This window comes from Salvelinus fontinalis, chromosome 39, assembly GCF_029448725.1.
Source record: "Salvelinus fontinalis isolate EN_2023a chromosome 39, ASM2944872v1, whole genome shotgun sequence".
Classification (NCBI taxonomy): domain Eukaryota; kingdom Metazoa; phylum Chordata; class Actinopteri; order Salmoniformes; family Salmonidae; genus Salvelinus; species Salvelinus fontinalis.
In genome coordinates, this window is record NC_074703.1 from 16050476 (window position 1) to 16076817 (window position 26342).

The 26342-nt window shown below is 42.5% G+C and overlaps 3 protein-coding genes and 1 pseudogene across 4 annotated transcripts in view; 2 read left to right on the forward strand and 2 right to left on the reverse strand.

Annotated features, from left to right (window-relative positions):
• The window catches only part of LOC129838655 (netrin-4-like), a 28427-nt gene extending 23164 nt beyond the window's left edge, over positions 1-5263 (reverse strand). The window contains exons 1-2 of the mRNA XM_055905776.1: positions 4780-5263; positions 3516-4057 (exon numbers count right to left, since the gene is read on the reverse strand). Of these exons, the coding sequence (XP_055761751.1) occupies positions 3516-4057; positions 4780-4837 (600 nt within the window). The 5' untranslated portion in view covers positions 4838-5263. The remainder of the gene's footprint in view (positions 1-3515; positions 4058-4779) is intronic.
• A 4233-nt stretch (positions 5264-9496) lies between these two features.
• LOC129838631 (small nuclear ribonucleoprotein F) lies at positions 9497-11307 on the forward strand. Its single transcript, XM_055905737.1, has 4 exons — positions 9497-9623; positions 9948-10073; positions 10471-10535; positions 11027-11307. The coding sequence occupies exons 1-4, from the start codon at positions 9621-9623 to the stop codon at positions 11091-11093; spliced, it is 261 nt and encodes an 86-aa protein (XP_055761712.1). The 5' UTR covers positions 9497-9620; the 3' UTR covers positions 11094-11307.
• A 105-nt stretch (positions 11308-11412) lies between these two features.
• Positions 11413-15897, forward strand: LOC129838630 (probable imidazolonepropionase; annotated as a pseudogene).
• Positions 15898-21541: 5644 nt separating this feature from the next.
• LOC129838891 (tetraspanin-9) lies at positions 21542-26274 on the reverse strand. Of its 2 annotated transcripts, XM_055906143.1 has the most exons (9): positions 26030-26274; positions 25411-25459; positions 24172-24251; positions 23823-24014; positions 23651-23725; positions 23435-23536; positions 23073-23204; positions 22824-22907; positions 21542-22738 (listed from the first exon to the last, which is right to left on the reverse strand). In XM_055906143.1, the coding sequence occupies exons 3-9, from the start codon at positions 24232-24234 to the stop codon at positions 22667-22669; spliced, it is 720 nt and encodes a 239-aa protein (XP_055762118.1). In that variant the 5' UTR covers positions 24235-24251; positions 25411-25459; positions 26030-26274; the 3' UTR covers positions 21542-22666. The 2 variants fall into 2 exon arrangements, with proteins under 2 accessions (XP_055762118.1, XP_055762119.1); XM_055906144.1 differs by lacking the exons at positions 25411-25459; positions 26030-26274 and adding an exon at positions 25292-25400.
• Between the last annotated feature and the right edge of the window lie 68 nt (positions 26275-26342).

The following is a 26342-nucleotide window of genomic DNA, read 5'->3' on the forward strand; positions in this document are numbered from 1 at the left end:
ACACAGTCACACAGTCACACAGACACAAACACACAATCACACAGACACCCAGACACAAACACACAGTCACACAGACACAAACACACAGTCACACAGACACAAACACACAGTCACACAGACACAAACACACAGTCACACAGACAAACACACAGTCACACAGACACAAGCACACAGTCACAAAGTCACACAGACACAAACACACAGTCACACAGACACAAACACACAGTCACACAGACACAAACACACAGTCACACAGACACAAACACACAGTCACACAGACACAAACACACAGTCACACAGACACAAACACACAGTCACACAGACACAAACACACAGTCACACAGACACAAACACACAGTCACACAGACACAAACACACAGTCGCACAGACATGCACTTGACAAATTGAGCTAGTAGGTGAAAGCCTGACAGGGTAGGCATATTTGCGTGTGCACCTTGCCCTCTGTATGGACATAAACACACGGAGCACAACTCTCAGCTCCCATGGTAAAGTACACACACCGTTCTGTACATGCCTTGCTGTCATCCCATCAGACAGGCCACAGACAGTTGAGCTTGTAATGATGAACATCACAAGATAAATAGAGTAGCCATAGTGATAGAGAGAGTGGAGGATGGTTTAGTGCTGGGTGTGATGAGGAGCTGAAAGGATTCTGGAGTCTGGACCCCTCCCCTGACCTCAGGGTCAACAGACAGGGGTTAGAGGGTAAAGGTCATGCTACTATCACAGTGTCTCGCTGCTTCCCTCACACACACAAAAACACACAAGCATTCACACACATACATGCATTGCACGCACATCACAACATGACTCAAGTATCTTATAGTAGCTGGGTCCCTCAAATAAACACATACACACTTTCACATGCTCACACTTGCATGGACACACACACACACACACTACTCACAGGGGAAGACTGCTTTTGGATGTACGATACAGCGGATCATAAAAGATGACAGGATTACATGTAGGCAATCCTACCAGGGAAAAGCCTGTGGAGCAGTACCATTACAGAGTCAACATGCACTAGATCAGGGATCATCAACTAGATTCATTACAGAGTCAACATGCACTACATCAGGGATCATCAACTAGAGTCATTACAGAGTCAACATGCACTACATCAGGGATCATCAACTAGAGTCATTACAGAGTCAACATGCACTACATCAGGGATCATCAACTAGAGCACAGGTGTCAAACTCATTCCACGGAGGGCCGAGTGTCTGCGGGTTTTCGCTCCTCCCTTGTACTTGATTGATGAATTAACATCACTAATTAGTTAGGAACTCCCCACACCTGGTTGTCTAGGGCTTTATTGTAAGGAAAAACCAAAAACCTGCAGACACTAGGCCCTCCGTGGAATGAGTTTGACACCCCTGAACTAGAGTCATTACAGAGTCAACATGCACTACATCAGGGATCATCAACTAGATTCATTACAGAGTCAACATGCACTAGATCAGGGATCGATCATCAACTAGAGTCATTACAGAGTCAACATGCACTAGATCAGGGATCGATCATCAACTAGAGTCATTACAGAGTCAACATGCACTACATCAGGAATCATCAACTAGAGTCATTACAGAGTCAACATGCACTACATCAGGGATCATCAACTAGAGTCATTACAGAGTCAACATGCACTACATCAGGAATCATCAACTAGAGTCATTACAGAGTCAACATGCACTACATCAGGGATCATCAACTAGAGTCATTACAGAGTCAACATGCACTACATCAGGGATCATCAACTAGAGTCATTACAGAGTCAACATGCACTACATCAGGGATCACCAACTAGAGTCATTACAGAGTCAACATGCACTACATCAGGGATCATCAACTAGAGTCATTACAGAGTCAACATGCACTACATCAGGAATCATCAACTAGATTCATTACAGAGTCAACATGCACTACATCAGGAATCATCAACTAGATTCATTACAGAGTCAACATGCACTACATCAGGGATCATCAACTAGATTCATTACAGAGTCAACATGCACTACATCAGGGATCATCAACTAGAGTCATTACAGAGTCATCATGCACTAGATCAGGGATCGATCATCAACTAGAGTCATTACAGAGTCAACATGCACTACATCAGGGATCGATCATCAACTAGAGTCATTACAGAGTCAACATGCACTACATCAGGGATCATCAACTAGAGTCATTACAGAGTCAACATGCACTACATCAGGAATCATCAACTAGATTCATTACAGAGTCAACATGCACTACATCAGGGATCATCAACTAGATTCATTACAGAGTCAACATGCACTACATCAGGGATCATCAACTAGATTCATTACAGAGTCAACATGCACTACATCAGGGATCATCAACTAGATTCATTACAGAGTCAACATGCACTACATCAGGGATCATCAACTAGATTCAGCCGTGGGCCCATTTTTTTATTCAGTGGATGGTCGGGGGGCAGGATCATAATTGGAAATAATTTGTAGACTTTTAATGAACTGCTAGAAGCCCAAACAGATATAATGTTTGACTAAAACATAATCATTTCAAACTTGCTTATATTTGTTTACCATCACGTGTCTCTCTATTATGCATGGGAATACTTGGGAATAGATTTCCTAAATGAAAATGACTTGGACCTGATTTCCTGGTGTTTTTACAGTCTTTTATGTCCAAAAAAAATATATAATATATATAGAGGTTTTCTTTATTCTCAGAAAACTTGGTGCAAATAAAACCACCAAACTCGGCCCGTGGGCTGCCAGTTGGGGAACCCTGCACTACATGATCTCCCTGCACTGTGTACTGTTAGCTCTGCCTTGGTAGGAGTGAAACCCCTCACACACAGTTTCAGTTAGACATCAAGGAGCTGCCAGGAACCCTTTTGTGCCACATAATCCCCACTCCCACCTGATAACCATCCTTCCCTAGTAATAACACTATCCTCCGTAGTGCTGCTGCTGGCTTGGGTACTATGGACTACCCAGGCCGTAGAGAGCTGTAGAGAGGTTAGGGTGTGCAGACTGGAGTTCCAGAACAGCACTAACACACCTGACTCAACCCATCACGGTTTTGATTAGTACCTCTATTTAGATTAGAGACCCATGATTCAGACACACAGGGGAATATGCAGGTTAGCTTTATGAATGGGGGGGAAGTGGAGTGGACAGTCCTGTGTGTAGTACAGTAGCCAACATCTATCATGCCTCCTTCCTTCCAGCTGTTCATCCGTCCATAAGTAAGGTTCCATGACAGGACACATCCTGGACGGCTAGAGGTGTGAGTCTGAGCTGCTGTCTGGACAAACACCTGGTTCTGTCTCAGTCTCAGACACACACACACACACACACACACACACACACACACACACACACACACACACACACACACACACACACACACACACACACACACACACACACACACACACACACACACACACACACACACACACACACACACACACACACACACACACACACCCTCCTCACCTCTCCCTTGGTACAGGGGTAAGCTCCAGAGTATTTGGAGGTGCAGGGGGCCCCGTCCAGCACTGCCTTTCCCTCCTCCAGTCCAACGGTGGCGCTACAGTTCCTGGCGTAGTACTGCAATGTCTTCCAGGTCTGCCCAAAGTCCTGTGAGCGCTCCAGGGTCATGGCAGTAGGGCGGGGTGAGCGGAACACCATGATCAGGTGGGTGAAGATGAATTCTGCCTCCAGATCCAGCTGCAGAGTCTCAGACTCCACTTCCCCAGACGACTGCCACCAGGTGTTGGGGTGGCGGAAGGAGGAGTCGGCCATGGCTGCAGCCAGGTGAGCCTGCAGGGGGAGGGCCGCGTTGCACTTCCCACACCTGGCCGGGGGGCAGGGCGCTGTGGAGGAGGAGGGGTCAGAGTAGGAGCAGTAGGGCTCGGTGCCCTTGTAGCCACACACGGTCTGGGTCAGGACCCTGCGGCCTAGCGCCAGATTGCCCATTTGGGGGTTACACGCCTGGCTCTCACAGCGAGCGGCTACCCCCCCTACACGACCCAAATCTATAGGAAGAGAGATAGGACAGGTTATAGGAGACAGACGAGGAGGATGGTGAGGGTGTGTGTGTGTGTCTGTGTGTACGTAATCTAAACTTGAATTTAAAATCTTGACTTGAATGCTTCAGTGTGGACTTTGACACAGATCAAGTTTTGGGCAGCTATGGGAGGAGGATGTGCACTCCAGGCACGTTCCAGATGCATTGGGTGTGGGATGTAAGAACACCTTCTGGGCAACACTGCCATCTTTAAGAGTCCTCTCCACTGCCAACATGCACACAGGGGCTGTTCTGTTCACAACGGGGTTTCATGTTTTTATATAACACAACAATTCTGTTCATAATGTGGGCAGGTATTCCCCAAAAATGTTTGGCAGTCAACAATGGATGGTAACTCACAGTAGCCTTCATTGTTATGGGTCTTTTGAGGTTATTACATAGTTATAAAAACATATCGGTATATTTGTGTTTCGTTTGAAAACATTCTACATTATAGAGAAAATCTCAATGATATCATGAGAAACGAGTTTCACCTCCACACAAATAGAATGTTGACCCGAGGCGGTCAACAGAGCGGAGCGTGAGGAAATACTTTTGTCACCGTTGCTGCACTTGTCACGCGTATTGTTCCGAGACAGCGGGAACGCTACATTGTTGCACACAATGAATACACTGCCTATGAATCGAATTCGACTAGAAGCAGGGATTTTTTTAATAAAAAATACAAACCTGCAAGAATACCAGATAGTCCAGTGCAGGTAAAAACAGCAAACAAAGTCCACATCATAGTTCCGACCCAAGAGTGAGTGTTCCCAAGAAGAGGTTAGCCTATGAGAGAACTCGAGAGCAGCCTTGTGAATAGGCAACGCGACACCTCGTTGGTGTTATTCAAGTGGCAAATAGATGCAAGATTTCATCCTCCGAATGTAAAGCCAAGGTTCAAAGCCAGTGTAGGCTTTACTTTCCCTTTCAATAACAATCATATATGATCAAAGAAGAACAAAGACCCCAGTTTGACAACACAGCCGGTTCAGACACCCAGGGAAAAGTATTCCATTATTCCGCATTTACTTCTGCAAAAGCCGAGGACTGATTTGCCTTCTCTCGTATTCTTCGGGACCTTCTACCTTACAGTTAATTTGCTTGCTAATAGCCTGAAGATATACTGTGAATCTACTATGGAATACTGAGAGAGTGACAGCGGGCTTGCGGCTCCGCCCCGTCTCTTTGCATTTTTCTCTTTAAAGGAACATTCCTGGTAGTCAGGAGCCAGTTAGTGTCAGGTCAGAGCTGGCACGCCGTGGTCATCCAAACCTCTCCAATCCACAGACACTCATCCGGATAAAAAAATAAATGCGGTAAAGTTTATTGACACTTCGTTTAAACAAAACAAAGGAACACAGAATAACAAAGCCCAGGGTCCAGAATGATTGAGCCTAGTGAGCTGAACAGGATTCAAATTGGGGGTAATATTTGCCCCCTTTTAGAAAGGAGACTCTAACCACGTTTCCAACCAGCCTTTTTATGCGAATAAAGTAGGCCTATATGCCCGATAAAAAAATGACAACAGACCTGATGGAAACAGCTAATTTTGTCGGTAAATATAAGGTTGGATATTTTTGTGTAGGTCAAGAAATAAAGGTGGAAACGCGTTTTTGCCCAAATATTGATATAACCATCATATCGAAGTAAACTTGGAGTCACGGGATGACATGTTTATGTGGTTATCCCACTAGGACTCGGGAAAACATACAGTTTATTAAACTACAGATTAAATAAGTGACGATGAACTTCACAGGGTGGTGAAAGTGCAAGGTGGTGAGCTTGATGCTACTTTCCAATAAATATCGAGGATCTTATTCTGGTGATTTGATGAATCCATGCTTGGCTGCCGTTTTACAAATTAAAATAATCCCCCTCTTTTGGCTATAATAATCTCATCATGTAGACTGTACCCACAACTGTATCTGCGAGTTGATGGCTAGAGCGCACGTGCCAATACCAGAGTGGGCACATTCGCTATATAACACGTTTTGTGACATCAGTTGAATTGAAAATACAATGGAAACCCATTTAATTTTAAAAATGTTAATCTGTACACGTGAATTTAAACGCAACAGTTATTTGTATGTGCACTATGTCATCACACACAGATTTAGCACAAGTCAATTTGATGAAAACACATCAAATGCGAATATTTTATTTATGCATATTTTTGAATATTCACAAGAAAATATGTTACCAATTGGATGGAAACCTAGCTAGTGACTCACTTTAAACTAAAGTAACTGCCCAGTGTTTCCAGATTTCAATGAAATATGACCTATATTAATAACTTACAATATGAGTGAAATAGTTTTCCTTCCAAGATGTTTTATTCATTATGCTAAAAAGCAGCGTTTCTGTGTTGGAATGGTGTGGGCATACCGAAAAAACAGAATGGTGTGGGCAAATATTCACGCAAGTAGACCATTGATTGGCCAACTCATCCTCCTCAAGGACGAGGATTGGCCAGCTCATCCTCCTCAGGGAGATGACATCATGTTATATGAGGAAATAGCAAACATTTTTAAAACATCTGTTTAAAATACAAATTTGAGGTTGGGGTTTTGAAGTGTTTTTTCTCCAATTTATGCTTTGGCCACAAATATGAGTGTAGGACGAGTCAAAGCGATTAATATGAACTTTTAAAATTGAGATTTTCACTGGGCACTTACTTTAAAAATGTGGAGTTTGAGGGCCTCCTGAATGACACAATGGTCTAAGGCACTGCATCGCAGTGCTAGAGGCACCACTACAGACCTGGGTTCGATCCCAGGCTGTATCACAACCGGTCGTGATCGGGAGTCCCATAGGGCGGCGCACAATTGGCCCAGCGTCGTCCGGGTTACAGGAGGGTTTGGCCGGGCAGGCTTTACTTGGCTCATCGTGCTCTATCGACTCCTTGTGGCGGGCTGGGGGCCTGCAGGCTGACTTTGGTCATCAGTTGAACTGTGTTTCCTCCGACACATTGGTGCGACTGGCTTCCTGGTTAAGCGGGTGTGTGTTAAGAAGCGAGGTTTGGCGGATCATGTTTCGGAGGACGCATGACTGGACCTTTGCCTCCCAAGCCTGTTGGGGAGTTGCAGCGATGAGACAAGATTGAAATTGGGGAGAAAAGGGGGTAAAATTCAACAACAAAAGAGTTTGGTCACTTGGCTAAATACACTTCTGCATGGGCTATGTTGACAATAGGCTACTGATGGCCTATCCCGACAAAATCCCAGCTAATTGGAGTGGAATGCAAGCCAATTGAGATTTATTAACTGATCCGTATTATGCAGTACCAATATATTAATGAACTACCCTGCCCTATGCAGAGAAGATTATACCAGGGTTGGCCTTTAAATTCCTAGATACATTTTTAATAGCCTACCAAAGTCCTGCTTCCGTTTCCAGAGGACTCTTAAAGGGATACTTTGGAATTTTGTCAAATAGTTCCCAAGAGTCAGACGAACTCGTGGATACCATTTTTAGGTCTCTGTGTCCATTATGAAGAACGTAAGAGGTAGTTTCGCGAGCCATTGCTAACTTGCGTTAGCGCAATGACTGGTAGTCTATAGGTATCTGCTTGCATGCAGATACCCATAGACTTCCAGTCATTGCGCTAATGCTAGTTAGCAAGCTCCACTAGCGCTAGTTATCAACTTCCTTCAAACTGCACGCAGATACATAGAAATTGTATCCACGAGTTCATCTGACTCAGGGGAAGTCGATAAAGGGCATTGCCAAAATATCCCTTTAATAATGACAGCAATAAATCTTATGTAGGCCTAATATTATAGGCCCAATCTCAATAATAATATAACTTCTCATCTTGTCGTTAGGCCTACATGAAAGTGTAGTTGGTGACAGCACTGCTGAGGATATGGGGTTTGATTGTAGCATATTCTCTCTCTGCAGTAGGCTACACGCTTCCACATATTGTGAAATTTGAACTAAATCAATAACAAACCGTTTCTGTGTACATGCTGCCCTCGTGTGGTCAATGCTGGTGATGAGCATTATACAGTAGTACAGTAAAGTCATGGAGCTGCATTGGTATTCAGGAATGATGTGGGGCTCTGACCCTCAATGCCCCCTCCCTTTCCTCCTTTAGCTCAGTGATCTCCTGCTCTAATTCTTTGATAGGCCCTCAACCCGCCTCTTCTCTGCTGCTTTCCGCTTCACCTCAATGAGCCCAGCATGGCTACTCTCCATGGAGCACACCAGAGCAGACCTGCATACTGTCTAATATCTCTCATTCTCTGTTTTGCTGAGAGCTTCCCCATGAGTCTTCCTCCCTGCATATCTATTACACAATAGACAATGGGACATGTCAGTTTTATCCTAGGTCATGCAGCAGCTCATGATTAGTGATAGTTTAACTATCCTTTAACAGTATAAGAGTTTTCACATGGTACATACCTAGGTGTATGTTTGTCCATACAACCAGACACACACACACACACACACACACACACACACACACACACACACACACACACACACACACACACACACACACACACACACATATCTGAACATGCTCACACAAACATATTAACATTGATGTAAGGGCATCAGCATTTCAGCAACAAAGAGGGTTTAGTGTAATTTCAGAGGAATTTCCACTGAAACCATCCCTTGCTGTTGGAAGTATTATTCATGATCTCAAGTTCAAACTTGCCAAATGGTTTAGTAACAGTCGAACGCTTCAAGACAGAAAAATGAATGAGAGCATTCTCCAGACCGGCAGTGCATATAGAGAGCTGCCAGATAGACCCAGATATGACAGTTTACCTCTATGCCATAAATTCTTCATGCAATTCCAGACAAAATGTATTCATTTATTGAAAATAAAGAAACATTTTATTTGAAATGAAATACAGATTTAAAATCTGGTGTCAAATGTTTTAATTCAATCACAATGATCTTGGACACCAGTGGTTTCCATTGATGGTCACTCCTCCTGGGGCATGGCCGAAGACTGGGTTTTGGCTTGAAAACATCAATTTGTTTATGTGCTGCGTTACATAGAAATTAGTAAAGCTTTATCTAGGTAGATTACATCCATTGATAGCAAATAAGTCACATCATGGCCCAAAGATTTTGGGGGAGTGGACCGTGGTGCAATACTCAACACGATAACCACTATAACCGCCAGAGAGCGCCATTGCCCCATAGGTGTTCAGTTAACTACACATGGGCAGTCTTTTGAATAAAATGCAACCATTTGAAGATGGACATGGATAAATATAACAGTTTACTGTCCTTTATTTATCTATAACATTTTCGTTTAAAATATCTGCCGCAATGAGCAATGAACATGAACATTTAAATCATGTCTCTTAATTTTTGCCCCTCGGTACACTAGGTGGCGGACATAAATAATTCGAGCTCTTTTTTTCAATCGATTAACCTTTGTTTTGGGTCAAAGTTGAAAGGCTCCAGCTTCCTGGTTTCGGCGGCAATGCGTACAAGTCTGGACGTTTTTGTGTCGAAAAGATAGTAAAGTACTAAGATATAAAAGCACCACCTTTCGCACAGCAATGGTGAGTGTTGATATGGTTGGTTATTATAAAATTTAAAAGTTGGTTATTATAAAATTGCCAGGATCTGTTGAAAAGAGAAACGGATTAGCAGTTGAGTTGGGTGCTTTTTCCAGCAAGCTAATGTTATCCCATTCATTCATTGCAGTTACAGTGAAGAGCAACAAATAAAGTCATGTTGCAGATTGAAATCTAATATGCGTTTCATTGTATGATGATAGACGTTTGTTCTTCCCTACACATGGGTCTGAACGTTCTATTTTGTTCCATTAAATTATTACCCATAACAATTAATCCCACCTTCTTCCTGTTGCTGTGTGTCTGTAGAGTTTACCTCTGAACCCCAAGCCCTTCCTGAACGGCCTGACAGGCAAGCCGGTGATGGTGAAGCTGAAGTGGGGGATGGAGTACAAGGGCTACCTAGTGTCTGTGGACAGCTACATGAACATGCAGGTGAGGGAGCACACCTGGACACGGGTGCTTTTAGCAACGTGGGTGTATTTACATACGCTAGCGTTGCTTTCAATTGAATTTGGTTGCACAAAAACAGTCCGTGGGAAGCCTAAAGTTAAAAACAATTCCATTTCAGTTTACAGTGCCGGTGGGCACGATGATTGGTCATTATGACTGGGAATTTGAGACATAGCATTGTATTATTAAACAGACTTTCCAAACGACTTCCTATCTACTTATCTCATATCAAAATAAGTCTCCCACAAGTTATTCATTTTTGTCCACGTATGCCGCAGGTACAAGACTTGTATTTTGCACCTAACCTGGACAGTGTGTGTTGCTGGTGCTAATAAATGCTGATGTAAATTTGTCATGTTTTTGTCATTGGTTTCGACAGTTGGCGAACACAGAAGAGTATGTCGATGGAGCGTTGGCTGGTCACCTTGGAGAAGTACTTGTTAGGTAAATAAGAGCCCTCTTCTGGATTCTCTAAAAAGTTGCCTTCTGCGTCTTGTCCTTTACTCCTGAGGTGATCAAGATCGGCAACGACTGCATTCATGAAATACCTACTTCTCTTAGAGCAGTGATCTGGGGTGTATTCATTAGTGTAGACTGTTTCAACAGAAAGCGTTATGCAACAAAAACAAGTTTCATATTGGACAAGTTCAGTTAGGTCCCTCAAAGTCCCACTTTGGCTTGTTTGGTTTGTAGTAAATAATACCCAGTTCAAGAAAGGAAGTATTTGTTGAAATCAGATGTTTTCTGCAATAGAATGTAACTCTATATTCTGAAATATTGGTTGAACTGCAAGTCAACCCTTTAATGAATACCAGTAGAAATGTATTCTCTCTTTTGTATCCAGCATACTTCTGGTGTGACTGATGCAGATGTTTGATAGTGGCTGTTTTCAGTGTAATTCTCTTTGATCTAAAGTGCGTATTCTCTACCCACAGGTGCAATAATGTTTTATATATTAGAGGAGTGGAGGAAGAAGAGGAGGACGGAGAAATGAAAGAATGATGGCGAGGATGAGACTTGCAACTGAAGATCTGGATGAGTGTTTGAATCTTTGTTTTTTTCATTTTCACTATGTGGAAAATGGACTCTTGGTAAGAAAGTTAGCTTTATATGTGTAAAACTTTCAAGATATTTTTTTTTTACTGTTTATGATCCAATATGTATTATCTCTGTAGAATAAATTTAAAAAATGATGGTTATTGTACCCATTCCTAAACCTGCTGTCTGGTGGTATTATTACAGGTTTGTGAGGGAGGGGATTGATGTGGTGTCTCAACCTTATTAACAAACACTACACATTGAACAGAACTTGTCAATCAATGTACAGTATTCCTAATTTCCAAAACCCCTCCCAGACTTGCACTTTGAACACCTGTTGTCCACATTAACCTTTCCCCAAACCACTAGAAAGGACATAGAGGTGACTTTACAAAAGTAATTCACATTTTTAAGCTTAATTTAGACTATTTCAAAATGTCTAACAAACTTTTGGTAAAGAACGCGAAACAACAGGTGGTTTTAATTTTCGACAACGGTGAGAAGTTCCTGACGAAGGAAGGGATGCAAAAGCTGTGTGTGATTGAGAACAGTAGTTTGGTTATCGGGAGGTATGTCGAAACATTGTATGTCGAAACATTGTATCATTAATGTCCGATATAGGTCTGCAGTTTGTAACATTGTTTAATGTTCAGTGGTTTGGCTACTAGTTAATGTTTGTTGCAATTTGGTTAGAATGAGTTGACTACGGATTGCCCTAACGTGCTGTGAAAGCAAAACTAAATTTTGGCTAAACCAAATGTTATTCCACCGCAAACTATTGATTTAAAAGAGCTTTGTTTTGTTCGTGCAGCGACGGTCTGATAAAGGATATTGGACTATTGAGCACCATTGATATCCAATATGCAGGGTGCTCGTTTGATAAAGTAATCGATGCAACTGGCATGTGTGTTATTCCAGGCAAGTATCAGTGCAATACACAACCCTGGACAATAGGGGCGGTAGATCTAGGCGTGCACGAGGGTGTAAACATGGTTTGTGCTATCTGGGATCCTTAACCATAACTAATAGCTAAACTTAACCCGTACCATTTTAAATGTTAATTTCAATGGTGTGGGGACATCCCAAGGATCCTGGATAGCAAGGGCCATGTAAACATGCAACCATGGCCATGTTTATTTGTCAAACGTTGTCGAACGGTGCAGATAGAAATGCCATGAATAGGGCTGACGTTATTCCTTATTCTACATGTCAGAGCACAGGAGGTGGGTGGCACATTAATTGGTGAGGATGGGCTCGTGGTAATGGCTGGTGCGGGAATCAGTGGAATGGTATCAAACACATGGTTATGAGCTGTTCTCACCTCCGCAGCCTCCTGTGTGTCAGAGCCGTGTTTGGCCTACCTGGCATATTTTAATGTTCCAAAACGTTTGGTCCTGCCGAATGCTCCCCTGTTCTATTGATACAAATATTTGAGTCGTTGGTTTAGTGTTCTATCATGTAGAGAATTAGGTTTTATAGAAATGCAGCCGTGCTCATTGTATTATTACGTTTCAGGATTGGTTGATGCACACACCCGGCACGGTATGGGCTGGAGACAGGGTTCATAAATTTGCCATGAAGGTAAATATGACTTCCATGGGTCCTGTCCCCTCTGCCTCAACAGCTTGTAATATGACTCACCTTATAGAGTAAAAGTAAAGGTTTATATGGCATTTACACAAGCAGCCCAATTGATATTTTTTCCACAAATTGGTCTTTTGACCAATTGCATCAGATCATTTCACACGAGATCTGTTTCAGAGGTGATCAGATTTTTTTAAAAGACCAATTAGTGAAAAAAGATCAGAATTGGGTTGCCTGTATAAACGCAGCCTAGGTAATGCTGTGATTGCCGACAGTTGGCTGGTGCCACTTACATGGATGTGCACCGTGCCAGAGGAGGGATCCACTTCACAGTGGAGCACACCCGGGCTGCTCTTCCCTCCACCCTGCTGGCCTCTCTGACAGGCAGGCTGGGTCGGATGCAGCGGGCAGGCACCACCCTGGTGGAGTGTAACAGTGGCTACGGCCTGGAGCTGCAGACAGCTGAAGATGCTGGAGGTCATCGAGACGGCCAGACGTACCCTGCCAATCAATATATCGTCTACCTACTGTGGAGCACACGCCGTCCCTAAGTACTGAACACACACTCTCTACACCAGTGGTTCCCAACCAGGGGTACTTGGCTTATCCACAGGGGGTACTTGAGAAGACTCATGACACCCTAGACTTGCTGGTAAAATGCACATGAGGGGGTACTTCAGAGGTACTCTGGGCAGAGCAAAATTCAGTTGATGGTATAGTAACAGAAAAAGGTTTGAAACCACTGCACTACACCAGGTTGAACACTCTCCATCCTGAACAGACACCTCAATTCCACCCCGTCATAACCTGTTGAGGTTATATATTACATTCACCCACACCCATCAGCTAACCCTACTGACTTTCGTCCTCACTAGGTGTTATTAAATACCCACCCCTTCTGATTCTTTCCCAGGGGTAAGACTGTTGCCGAGGCGACAGAAGACATCCTTCAGGTCCAGTTGCCGCGTATGTCAGCGGGGGCCTTGAGGGTGGACAACATAGATGTGTCCTGTGAACAGGGTGTGTTTGACATGTCCTCCACGCGCTCCATCCTGCAGGCCGGCCTGGACATGGGCCTCAGCATCAACTTCCACGGAGACGAGCTGCACCCCATGAACTCTGCACAGGTACGCATCATCAACCTGCGCCTCTCTACTGTCACTGTGGTAACAACAACTGGTTTAGTACCTGTACGCATTATTTAAGTGTCTATGGTACTGTCTGTTAGGTTCTAATTCTCAGAGTAAAAAACACAACCGACGTTTATGAAAGCTTAACCAAGTTTATTCCACCCAGAGGATCAATACAGAGGCATTCAGACAACAACAAAAATCACACAAGCACTGATATTTAACCGTTCCTCATAGGCTGAATCTCCTCCTACCTATCTGTACAAACATCGTTCTTTACTGCTAGGCAGGACACTAGTGATATGGGCCATAAACTTTTATTTCTCCCTTAAGGTGACCTGACCTGACCTCAACCCCCCCCCCCCTCCTCCACTAATCCATGGCTCTCCCCTTATCAATGCCTGCCACATGTAATCACTTCCCTGCACTCAACACATTCCAAGCTTAGTTGCACACACTATATACCTTCCTCCTATTACCATTAACTTCTGGTATAGACCCTCAACCTCAGCACTCCATCAGTGACATGAATAAGTATATTTCATATTCCCGGAACCCAATTCAAAAGGCACTCACACATCTGAGCAATCTTATTTGCAGGTGCATGGCAACAATTGAACAAGATGAAGGAAAAGGAAACCATACACTCCTCTTGATCTGATGAAGGCCGTGTGGCCGATACGTAAGCTTATTAAATATCGGTGATACTATCAAGAGCAGTGTGCGGTTTCCTTTTTCCTTCATATTCTCGGAACCCAACATGTCCATCTCACTTAACCATTCCTGTATTGTGTGTGTGTGTTTTTTTTTTCTCTGGTGGTGCTAGCTGGGGGCAGAGCTCGGTGCCTTGGCTATCAGTCACCTGGGGGATGTGACAGATGATGGCATTGCTGCCATGGCGACAGCTAAGACCGCCGCCACCCTGCTCCCAACCACCACTTACATCCTGCGGTTACTATAGCCGCGGGCCTGAGACATGCTGGAGGCTCGGGTCATTGTTGCCCTGGGCAGTGACTTCAACCCTAATGCCTATTGTTGCTCTGGTGGGTACCAGAGGACGGGGGGTGGAGGAGGAAAGTTAGGGGGGAAAGATGGAGGGGGCTGTGGGGGTAAGTTCAATGAGTTAGTGGGAGAAGAAGGTATAAAGCCTATTCCTCTATATAGCGATCCCTCTGACATCATCTCTTTATCCCTCTCTGTCTATCCCAGCCGGTGGGGATGCACCTGGCATGTGTCAACATGAGGATGTCCATGCCCGAGGCTCTGGCCGCCCCCACCATCAACGCAGCCTACGCCCTGGGCCGCTCTCACGCGCACGGCTCCCTGGAGGTCAACGCACCACAGTAAAGTTGCTGTCAATAAATGCTACTATATTGTAAGAGCTGGCTTCATTTAATGGTCAGACACCACAGTGTATGTTCCAGTAGCTGCTGATAGGTTAGGATAAGTAGCTGCTGATAGGATCTTGTAATTGTGGTGAGGACTGTGTATGGTGTTGTCTAAAATGCAGTAGCTGTGTGAATGGAACCGATTGGTTTGTGTGAGTGAGACTACCTAAAGTTGTGTTGATTGTCTGTGTGTGGCTGACACTTTAGTGTAGACTGACAGTGTTGTGTTGATGGTGTTGTCCGGCGGTTGGGAGCATCTCATCTACCAGTTAGGAGGACACCAGGAACTGATCTGCTACGTTGTCATCAGGGGCAATGTCGTCTACAACAACGACAAAACCATGGACTTCTAACTCCAAAATTGGTTTTGGATAATTGTCCTTCGCTCAGACATAGTCTCAAACGGCCCTTAGCCCCGTGCCTTGTGGACAGGGCTCTGTGGCTTTATAAATGGACACAGCTCTCAGGCAAGGATTTGTAAATAGACAGTTAATATCAACCAGATATTCTGTCTTGGTCAGTGGGTTATGTGGTAACATTTGAGTATGGGCTTTTAACCATTGGCGAAACAATCTCCAAATGACTAGAGTTGGGCAGGGTTCATATCCAGTAAGTGTTTGTTATAAAGAACATGATTAAATGTTTTTCTTACTATAAACAAAAGTCTCCATTCTTGCTCTGTCATTTTTTTGCCCTGTTTTAGGTTGGAGACCTTCTGACCCTTGGTTCCTCTCATTCTTGCTCTGTTAATCTTTCGCCCTTCAGCTCTACACCCCTCCCCTTTCTGTCTCATTGCTGAGGTTGTAGGAGAGTTAGTAAAGCTAACACAGGTGAGGTGAGTGAATCATTAGGGAGGAAGCTCAGCCTGTAGAATATGGTACTATCTGCCAGCTCAACTGATCACGCATACCAGTAGTGTTGCAAAGGGACTGTGCTCAGTATGATCCAGTAGTGTGTCTGAGGGTCAGAGAAAGCAGAGAGACTGCTTTTGTAACCTTTGTAGTTTTTGAGGACTGGGAGCTGGATGGGAATCATCATAGTTTAACCATTGGACTCCCTTGGTAGACAAGGGAGTTCGCCAAATTAAACGTTGCGCTAAACTCTTGTAAATGTTTTGTTTACAGACATATTTATGTCAAATATATGAAGAGATGTGAAGGAACTGGTGGCTTAGTGGTAAGGATCTCACCCTCCACCCATAGGACCATGCTCCAGTGTGTGGCACTGCAGCATGGTTGCGTGAATGATAGAGAGGTGCTGCCACTCAAAGATGGTTATGGGAAGAATAAAATCTCCTGAAAAAAGTGGGCACTTGGTATTTAAATGGAGAGTTGCCTATAGTTAAATACTAAGTGCCCACTTTTTTCAGGAGATTTTCTCCATAACCACTGCTTTGAATTCACAGCGACCCTGCAGGAGTTAACCACCCCCTCTTATTGCTCCAACCATCTTTGTGTGGCAGCCACTCCCCTTGACTCACAGTCCCAATGGGCAACCATAAGCCAGCAACAGGGTTTGACCCTACAACCCTGTGCTTATGGGACAAGATCCTTACACCAGAGCCACCGACGCCTTCACCCTCCCCTCTTTATGTTTGACATGTTGAAACGTACATAAAAGCACAAGAGATGAGGTTTGGACCCATAACCTCTAGGTAGGACATGCTCACGGAGTGGAACTGACCTTCCACAGATTTGCATTATTTTCCAGATAACACATAGAGCCATGAGTTGATTATCCCTTTTATTGAACCAGGGCTATAATTTAACACATTTGCTGCTACAACATCCACTGAAGTAGCTTACAAGTTTACTAGATAGCGACAGTAGTTGTCTTGGTAGCCAAAGAAACAGACTTGCTAGTTTAGCTAACCAAACCATCCGTTCTAGCTTGTTATGAATTTTAATTTAAAAAATGGCAGTGGTTTCAATACATTTTTATTTATTTTTGCAGCTTAAACGTGTAATGAACTATAGCCATTGAGCTCTACCGTGCCTTATAGGGAAATAATGCCAATCTAGAATGTCCTTCAAGCCAATCAGAAACAAGTATTCAACAATGTCATGGTATAAGTCTTTGATATTGAGTTGCTAAACTTGAGGTGTAAGAGTTAAGGTTTGAACTTAACCACAGTGGTGCAAGGTGGGGGTGGGGCAGACTCCTTCACACTTTTCTTGCTCCTCTTTGTATGTTTGACATGAATAGTTACAGAAATCTACACAAGTGTAAAAGTTGAGATTTAAACCCCCAAACTCAAGGTTATGAGACAGGGGTTCTAACCATTGAGCCACAAAATCGTGCACGTTCTCTCTTGAACATACAACCTCAGAATCATGAGGCAGACTTCTATAATATTCTGCAGAATGAGGTGGCATTGTTTCTCCTGGGGCACTCCTGTAACAGTACTAGATGATGATAGTTCACTCCTGTAACAGTACTAGATGATGATAGTTCACTCCTGTAACAGTACTAGATGATGAGGATAGTTCACTCCTGTAACAGTACTAGATGAGGATAGTTCACTCCTGTAACAGTACTAGATGATGATAGTTCACTCCTGTAACAGTACTAGATGATGATAGTTCACTCCTGTAACAGTACTAGATGATGATGATAGTTCACTCCTGTAACAGTTTCTAGATGATGATGATAGTTCACTCCTGTAACAGTACTAGATGATAGTTCACTCCTGTAACAGTACTAGATGATAGTTCACTCCTGTAACAGTACTAGATGATGATAGTTCACTCCTGTAACAGTACTAGATGATGATAGTTCACTCCTGTAACAGTACTAGATGATGATGATAGTTCACTCCTGTAACAGTACTAGATTATGATGATAGTTCACTCCTGTAACAGTACTAGATGATGATGATAGTTCACTCCTGTAACAGTACTAGATGATGATGATAGTTCACTCCTGTAACAGTACTAGATGATGATGATAGTTCACTCCTGTAACAGTACTAGATGATAGTTCACTCCTGTAACAGTACTAGATGATAGTTCACTCCTGTAACAGTACTAGATGATGATGATGGTTCACTCCTGTAACAGTACTAGATGATGATGATAGTTCACTCCTGTAACAGTACTAGATGATGATGGTTCACTCCTGTAACAGTACTAGATGATAGTTCACTCCTGTAACAGTACTAGATGATGATGATAGTTCACTCCTGTAACAGTACTAGATGATGATGATAGTTCACTCCTGTAACAGTACTAGATGATGATGATAGTTCACTCCTGTAACAGTACTAGATGATGATGATAGTTCACTCCTGTAACAGTACTAGATGATGATAGTTCACTCCTGTAACAGTTTCTAGATGATTCACTCCTGTAACAGTACTAGATGATAGTTCACTCCTGTAACAGTACTAGATGATGATGATAGTTCACTCCTGTAACAGTACTAGATGATGATAGTTCACTCCTGTAACAGTACTAGATGATGATAGTTCACTCCTGTAACAGTACTAGATGAGAGTTCACACCTGTAACAGTACTAGATGAGAGTTCACTCCTGTAACAGTACTAGATGATAGTTCACTCCTGTAACAGTACTAGATGATAGTTCACTCCTGTAACAGTACTAAATGATAATGATAGTTCACTCCTGTGACAGTACTAAATGATGATGATAGTTCACTCCTGTAACAGTACTAAATGATGATGATAGTTCACTCCTGTAACAGTACTAGATGATGATAGTTCACTCCTGTAACAGTACTAGATGATGATAGTTCACTCCTGTAACAGTACTAGATGAGAGTTCACACCTGTAACAGTACTAGATGAGAGTTCACTCCTGTAACAGGACTAGATGATAGTTCACTCCTGTAACAGTACTAGATGATAGTTCACTCCTGTAACAGTACTAGATGATGATAGTTCACTCCTGTAACAGTACTAGATGATGATAGTTCACTCCTGTAACAGTACTAGATGATGATAGTTCACTCCTGTAACAGTACTAGAGGATAGTTCACTCCTGTAACAGTACTAGATGATGATGATAGTTCACTCCTGTAACAGTACTAGATGATGATGATGATAGTTCACACATGTAACAGTACTAGATGATGATGATAGTTCACTCCTGTAACAGTACTAGATGATAGTTCACTCCTGTAACAGTACTAGATGATGATGATAGTTCACACATGTAACAGTACTAGATGATGATGATAGTTCACTCCATTAACAGTACTAGATGATGATAGTTCACTCCTGTAACAGTTTCTAGATGATTCACTCCTGTAACAGTACTAGATGATAGTTCACTCCTGTAACAGTACTAGATGATGATGATGATAGTTCACACATGTAACAGTACTAGATGATGATGATGGTTCACTCCTGTAACAGTACTAGATGATAGTTCACTCCTGTAACAGTACTAGATGATGATGATAGTTCACTCCTGTAACAGGACTAGATGATGACAGTTCACTCCTGTAACAGGACTAGATGATGATAGTTCACTCCTGTAACAGTACTAGATGATGATGATGATAGTTCACTCCTGTAACAGTACTAGATGATGATGATAGTTCACTCCTGTAACAGTACTAGATGATGATGATAGTTCACTCCTGTAACAGTACTAGATGATAGTTCACTCCTGTAACAGTACTAGATGATAGTTCACTCCTGTAACAGTACTAGATGATGATGATGGTTCACTCCTGTAACAGTACTAGATGATGATGATAGTTCACTCCTGTAACAGTACTAGATGATGATGGTTCACTCCTGTAACAGTACTAGATGATAGTTCACTCCTGTAACAGTACTAGATGATGATGATAGTTCACTCCTGTAACAGTACTAGATGATGATGATAGTTCACTCCTGTAACAGTACTAGATGATGATGATAGTTCACTCCTGTAACAGTACTAGATGATGATGATAGTTCACTCCTGTAACAGTACTAGATGATGATAGTTCACTCCTGTAACAGTTTCTAGATGATTCACTCCTGTAACAGTACTAGATGATAGTTCACTCCTGTAACAGTACTAGATGATGATGATAGTTCACTCCTGTAACAGTACTAGATGATGATAGTTCACTCCTGTAACAGTACTAGATGATGATAGTTCACTCCTGTAACAGTACTAGATGAGAGTTCACACCTGTAACAGTACTAGATGAGAGTTCACTCCTGTAACAGTACTAGATGATAGTTCACTCCTGTAACAGTACTAGATGATAGTTCACTCCTGTAACAGTACTAAATGATGATGATAGTTCACTCCTGTGACAGTACTAAATGATGATGATAGTTCACTCCTGTAACAGTACTAAATGATGATGATAGTTCACTCCTGTAACAGTACTAGATGATGATAGTTCACTCCTGTAACAGTACTAGATGATGATAGTTCACTCCTGTAACAGTACTAGATGAGAGTTCACACCTGTAACAGTACTAGATGAGAGTTCACTCCTGTAACAGGACTAGATGATGATAGTTCACTCCTGTAACAGTACTAGATGATGATAGTTCACTCCTGTAACAGTACTAGATGATGATAGTTCACTCCTGTAACAGTACTAGAGGATAGTTCACTCCTGTAACAGTACTAGATGATGATGATAGTTCACTCCTGTAACAGTACTAGATGATGACAGCTCACTCCTGTAACAGTACTAGATGATGATGATGATAGTTCACACATGTAACAGTACTAGATGATGATGATAGTTCACTCCTGTAACAGTACTAGATGATAGTTCACTCCTGTAACAGTACTAGATGATGATGATAGTTCACACATGTAACAGTACTAGATGATGATGATAGTTCACTCCATTAACAGTACTAGATGATGGTTCACTCCTGTAACAGTACTAGATGATAGTTCACTCCTGTAACAGTACTAGATGATGATGATAGTTCACTCCTGTAACAGGACTAGATGATGACAGTTCACTCCTGTAACAGGACTAGATGATGATAGTTCACTCCTGTAACAGTACTAGATGATGATAGTTCACTCCTGTAACAGTACTAGATGATGATGATAGTTCACTCCTGTAACAGTACTAGATGATGATGATAGTTCACACATGTAACAGTACTAGATGATGATAGTTCACTCCATTAACAGTACTAGATGATGATGGTTCACTCCTGTAACAGTACTAGATGATAGTTCACTCCTGTAACAGTACTAGATGATAGTTCACTCCTGTAACCGTTTCTAGATGATGATAGTTAACTCCTGTAACAGTACTCGATGATGCTTTAGTAAACAGAATTGCAATTTGAACTGAAGGAAAGATGGCCTGTACTTTGACAGAATAAGCGTAATATTTATTGAACACATCCCAGTAACTGGTTTTACAATAATGCATCCGTACAATATAACTAATCAGTTTAAGGATTTCTAAGGCATGAAACCAAACCTCTTTCCCTCTACTCTTTTTTTGTGTTAAAGCCATTCATTCTATTCTGGATGACTGAGGGGTGTCCCTACACCCACACAATCCAACCTCCCTTTGTCCCACCATAACTGAACTAGGGCCGGGATTCAATCCAACTGCGGGTTGTCGACAATTCAGCTTTTAAAGGGAATTTCCGATTGAGCTATATGCAGCATTTGGGTCCTTCCACAAAATGCTAACATTATGGGCAGTGTAAATTGGTCAAAACAAACTTAATTTAACATAAGCGGTGTCGCATTAAGCGGTTAAATAAAAATCCCCTTGTGACAGGGAGAATGGACACTTGAATGCAAGCTTCACAAAACTATTGGCTAGAAATGTTAACAATTCCAATGGGTGGGTAAAAGGGATGACGTTATAATTGACACGCTTAGTTTAAGCACAAAGCACCAGAAAATTGCCAAAAAGAGTAGAACCAGTTCACCTCCTTTACACTGAGTTGACTGTTTGTTAGAAAAAAAATTCTTAAAAAGGAATAGATTCACCATATATATATTTAAAAAAAGTTATGTTCACGTAACAGGGTTGGACTTAAAATGAGGGACAGACAAATTAAATCGCATGAAATAAATACAAATCTTCAGAAATGACTGTCAAAGCAACAACATAACTAGTTCAACTTTTTAAGAGTATAAACATGGAGGAATTTTGGGCTGAAGTTGGTTGAAATTTTCCCAGAAGTCGGAAAAACATAACGCGGAACAATGTCAAAATGCTGATTTTTGGCACTTTATTTGTGGAATGACCCATTTACCATGCATGAGATCACATTAATTGTTGATAACCCGCAGTCGGATTGAATCCCGGCCAAGAACATTAAAATGATAAAGATGAAACTCAAAACATTAAAATTGCCTTTGTGCACAAAATGATACAAGGGTGTGGAAATATAAACATGTGTGTGCGCAGGTTTGTGTCTTTTTAGAGTATCATTTTGTATAAAAGTAATGGGTCTCAAACTCCGTGTGTGTTCTAAGCTTCGTACTTCTTCCCGGATCGGTGGATCTGCTGGTACAAAGTCATGGAGAAGGCCATACCCAGGAGCTGCAGACAGAAAGTCACATCAATCACACTGCAACAACATCATTACATGTACATCTGTATGTACACACACACACACACACCTTACCTGTATGACCAGAACACACATGGCGATGGTTCCCAGCAGGTGTTTATTGTCATCCAGCCACTCCTCCACCTTCTCATAGCAACCCTGACAAGAGAAACATACAATCTTGAGAAGTGAAAAAGGACACTCCTACACATGCAGATACACATGAATACACACACACACTCCTTGATGGTAGGGAGAAGATCAGACACACACTCCCTGGTGGGAGGGAGAAGATCAGGCATTTTTAAATAAACACAAACTGACCCGTGTCCAGAACTGGTTGGTGGCATTGCGCCCACAGTCCTGGTAGATATTCTGGCAGCAGTGGTCAGGAACCACCTTCTCCTGCAGGGCAGTGTGCCAGTCTGTGTACCCATTCACCCCACAACAATGCCACTGACAGGGAGAGAGAGGAGACAGGGTTATATATTGCACCTCTCCCTTGTGGAATGCTATGCTATTAGTGTGGCGTTGTATGGTAGATCATTAGTAGTTAGGTACCGTACCTCTGTCTGTATGGTGTTCCAGGAGTTGTATGTTAGATCATTAGTAGTTAGGTACCCTACCTCTGTCTGTATGGTGTTCCAGGCGTTGTATGGTAGATCATTAGTAGTTAGGTACCGTACCTCTGTCTGTATGGTGTTCCAGGCGTTGCGGAGGCCAGCGTTGTTGTTGGTGCTGTACAGAGCAAGTCCCTCTTTCAGGTCCTGTCTGGCGTTCTCACTCACCTGCACACACAGTGGATCATGAGAAATGTAGGCAGAGGCACTATGGGTACAGGAACCATAGGAGGAAGGATAACCTGGGGTTGAATTGACAGGAGGCTTCTATGGGAGTCTTACATTGTCTGTGTATACGAAGAACAGGATGAGAAGGATCAGCTCCGCCAACAGAATAACCAACAACGTGATGAAAAACTACAGGGAACATGTGAGAGAAGAGAGAGAGGCAGGTGAGGTTGCCAATGTGCCAAGCAATGTAGTGTGGTGCATCGTGGTCGTGTAGTTCACTCACACTCAGCAGCAGACACTTGTTCTCCTTGATGGCACCCAGGCAACCCAGGAAGCCTGTAACCATGATGACAGCACCCAGGGTGATGATGAGGTTGGCAGCAGAGATGGAGGGAAAGGATGGTGATAGGGTGGCAAAGCTGCCCTGAGATACAGACAACCACACCCCCACACCCAACAAACCACAGCCCCCCAACTGAAAGAGACAGAATAAAATATAAATACATGATTATTGTCATTACTCTAATAATTATTATACCTTTAGTATACTATGATTTAATAAAATATAATGCAGAATCAGAATATCAATTCGTTTGAAAATCATGATGTGTATAGTGAGTTTGTTCACCCACCCAGAAGAGCAGGTTGAAGAGGAACAGCATGTATTTGACACAGCAGAGGCAGCCGCGAGCCATGGTGAAGCTGTGACGATCTGCAAATAAAACGGCAGTGTTTATGTAAAACTTTTGTGAAGAATTTGTACGTTTCTCCCTTGCAAATGATCAGCAATCGACTACAATTCAAATGTGATTGAATATCTCGATTACTTCAAACACTGCTCGAACTTGTTTCCTTTTAGTCTTTACAACGGAGTGTATTTCCATAGGCACGAGTAAATAGTAATACTGCACCCACCTCACTTGCGAAACTGTTGGAATTCCTCAAGAAACCACCAGTGCAGCGTTAGCAAAGGAAACTAATGAAAACTCGCTGGTATAGAAGGGTTGGTTGTTCAGCAACAAAATCAACGCTTGCACAACTATAGGGCAAAATACACGGAGTTGACTTTAAATTGCTGACATGTCAACTGTATTTCGAATTCAATGTTTATTAAAAACATAAATAAATGTGTACTTGTCTCTCAAATGCATCGTTAATTAAAGTTGTTGGTTTGCTTGCGAATTTGGGCCATAGCATTGACATGAAATCTGTCAAAACAAGACATGGTATCAAGAAAACGAGCCACGATTCCCCACATTGCTAGCAAGAATGAGAAGTGCAATGTGGTCATCCAGAATCACAAGACGCTGACTTCTGCCCCCATAGAAGCATGCACATTGTTTTCGTGACATTTCCAGCTAACCCATCTATTTAAAAAAACGTTTTTTTCCCCTCGTCCATGTAAAAAAAGAAAATAGTTGATCTCTTGTGGGATTACAACAGACTAAGGCCTACATTTTCCCAGGTGAGTATACATTTGACACAAAGATGATTAGCTCCTATCCACCTGTTTGACATGTACCTGTGAAAATATTCCTCAACGGAACCACACGAGGGCAGGCAGTTTGCTCAAGAATGACCGTGACTGGAGTCCTATGCACTAAAGCAACGTTTTCATAATTATGTTGGCTATCCAGTTCACTCCTGATATAGAAGTATTTGAGAATGTCGTGTATACGAGCACAATTCCAAAACCTCCAGATAGCCCCGCAGAAATAACAGAAAATGCATTTGAAAAACTAAAGAACATACCGAACAATCTTTTGATTTAGTCACTTATTTCATGGGAAAGGGCTGCCCTCTTGGGGTTGTGTTGAGTCGTGACAATTGATACTATTTGAACATGTAAACTGTTCTCGTAATACTTTTACCACTTAGATAAGGAATTAGATGATGCCGTCGAGCCTTCAGCGGAGGGACCTGTAAAACAAAGCACACACAACTACTTAATGTAGGCCTACTGTTGTTCTATGTAGTAGAAACTTAGTTATGTTCTTCTGGAAATGATTTACCGAGCCAATAGCAGTGGTGGGCTCTGACACACACACACAGAGAAATCTACCATCACTTTTAGGCCAAATACAGAATAATACATCACAGATTGCACTCCCCTTTCATCTTTTTTTCTACATCGCCACCACAGGAAGTGATATTTGGTGAGGATCGAGAAAGAAGCATTGTTGCTCGCTCTAGAATGTGTTATGTTAGTGTTTGAATCTGATAGTGTTATGTAACTTCTGTTAAAAGAAAATGTCAACATTGTTTAGCAGCCAGGTCCAATGGTTTTGGCCACACTTCTGATTTAATTCGCTAACGTTGTAAACATATAACTTTGGTCGTGCGTAAATCTAACAATTTACAAGCATATATTCTCATCAAAGTTTTTAGAACATTACACAGACTGGATTGATACCCAGACTGCTGGGATGATTTTAGACTTGTCCTAAACAGCATGGCCGAAGTATCCAGACCAAAGCGATGATTCCGTACCGTAACTGTACCAGCTCGAGTTCAGCTCATCCTCAATTCAGCCATCTCCTGACTACTGACTCTATCCGGTTTTCCAGCGTAGAATCCGCGATAATGCAGAAGTTAACAAATCCTTTTGTATTATTTTTGTAGGCTATATTTAAACTTTCCTGCTGTCGTCGATGAATCGCAGGCGGAGTATTTTCTCTCAGAAGGGCGGAAACTGGTCTGGAGGCGTGACTGGTGGGGAGGAATTATGTTACCGAATGAAACTGCAACGAGAGAATGAGACGTCCTGGGAGATAATGGATTTATTTGTGTGTGTGACTGTGTG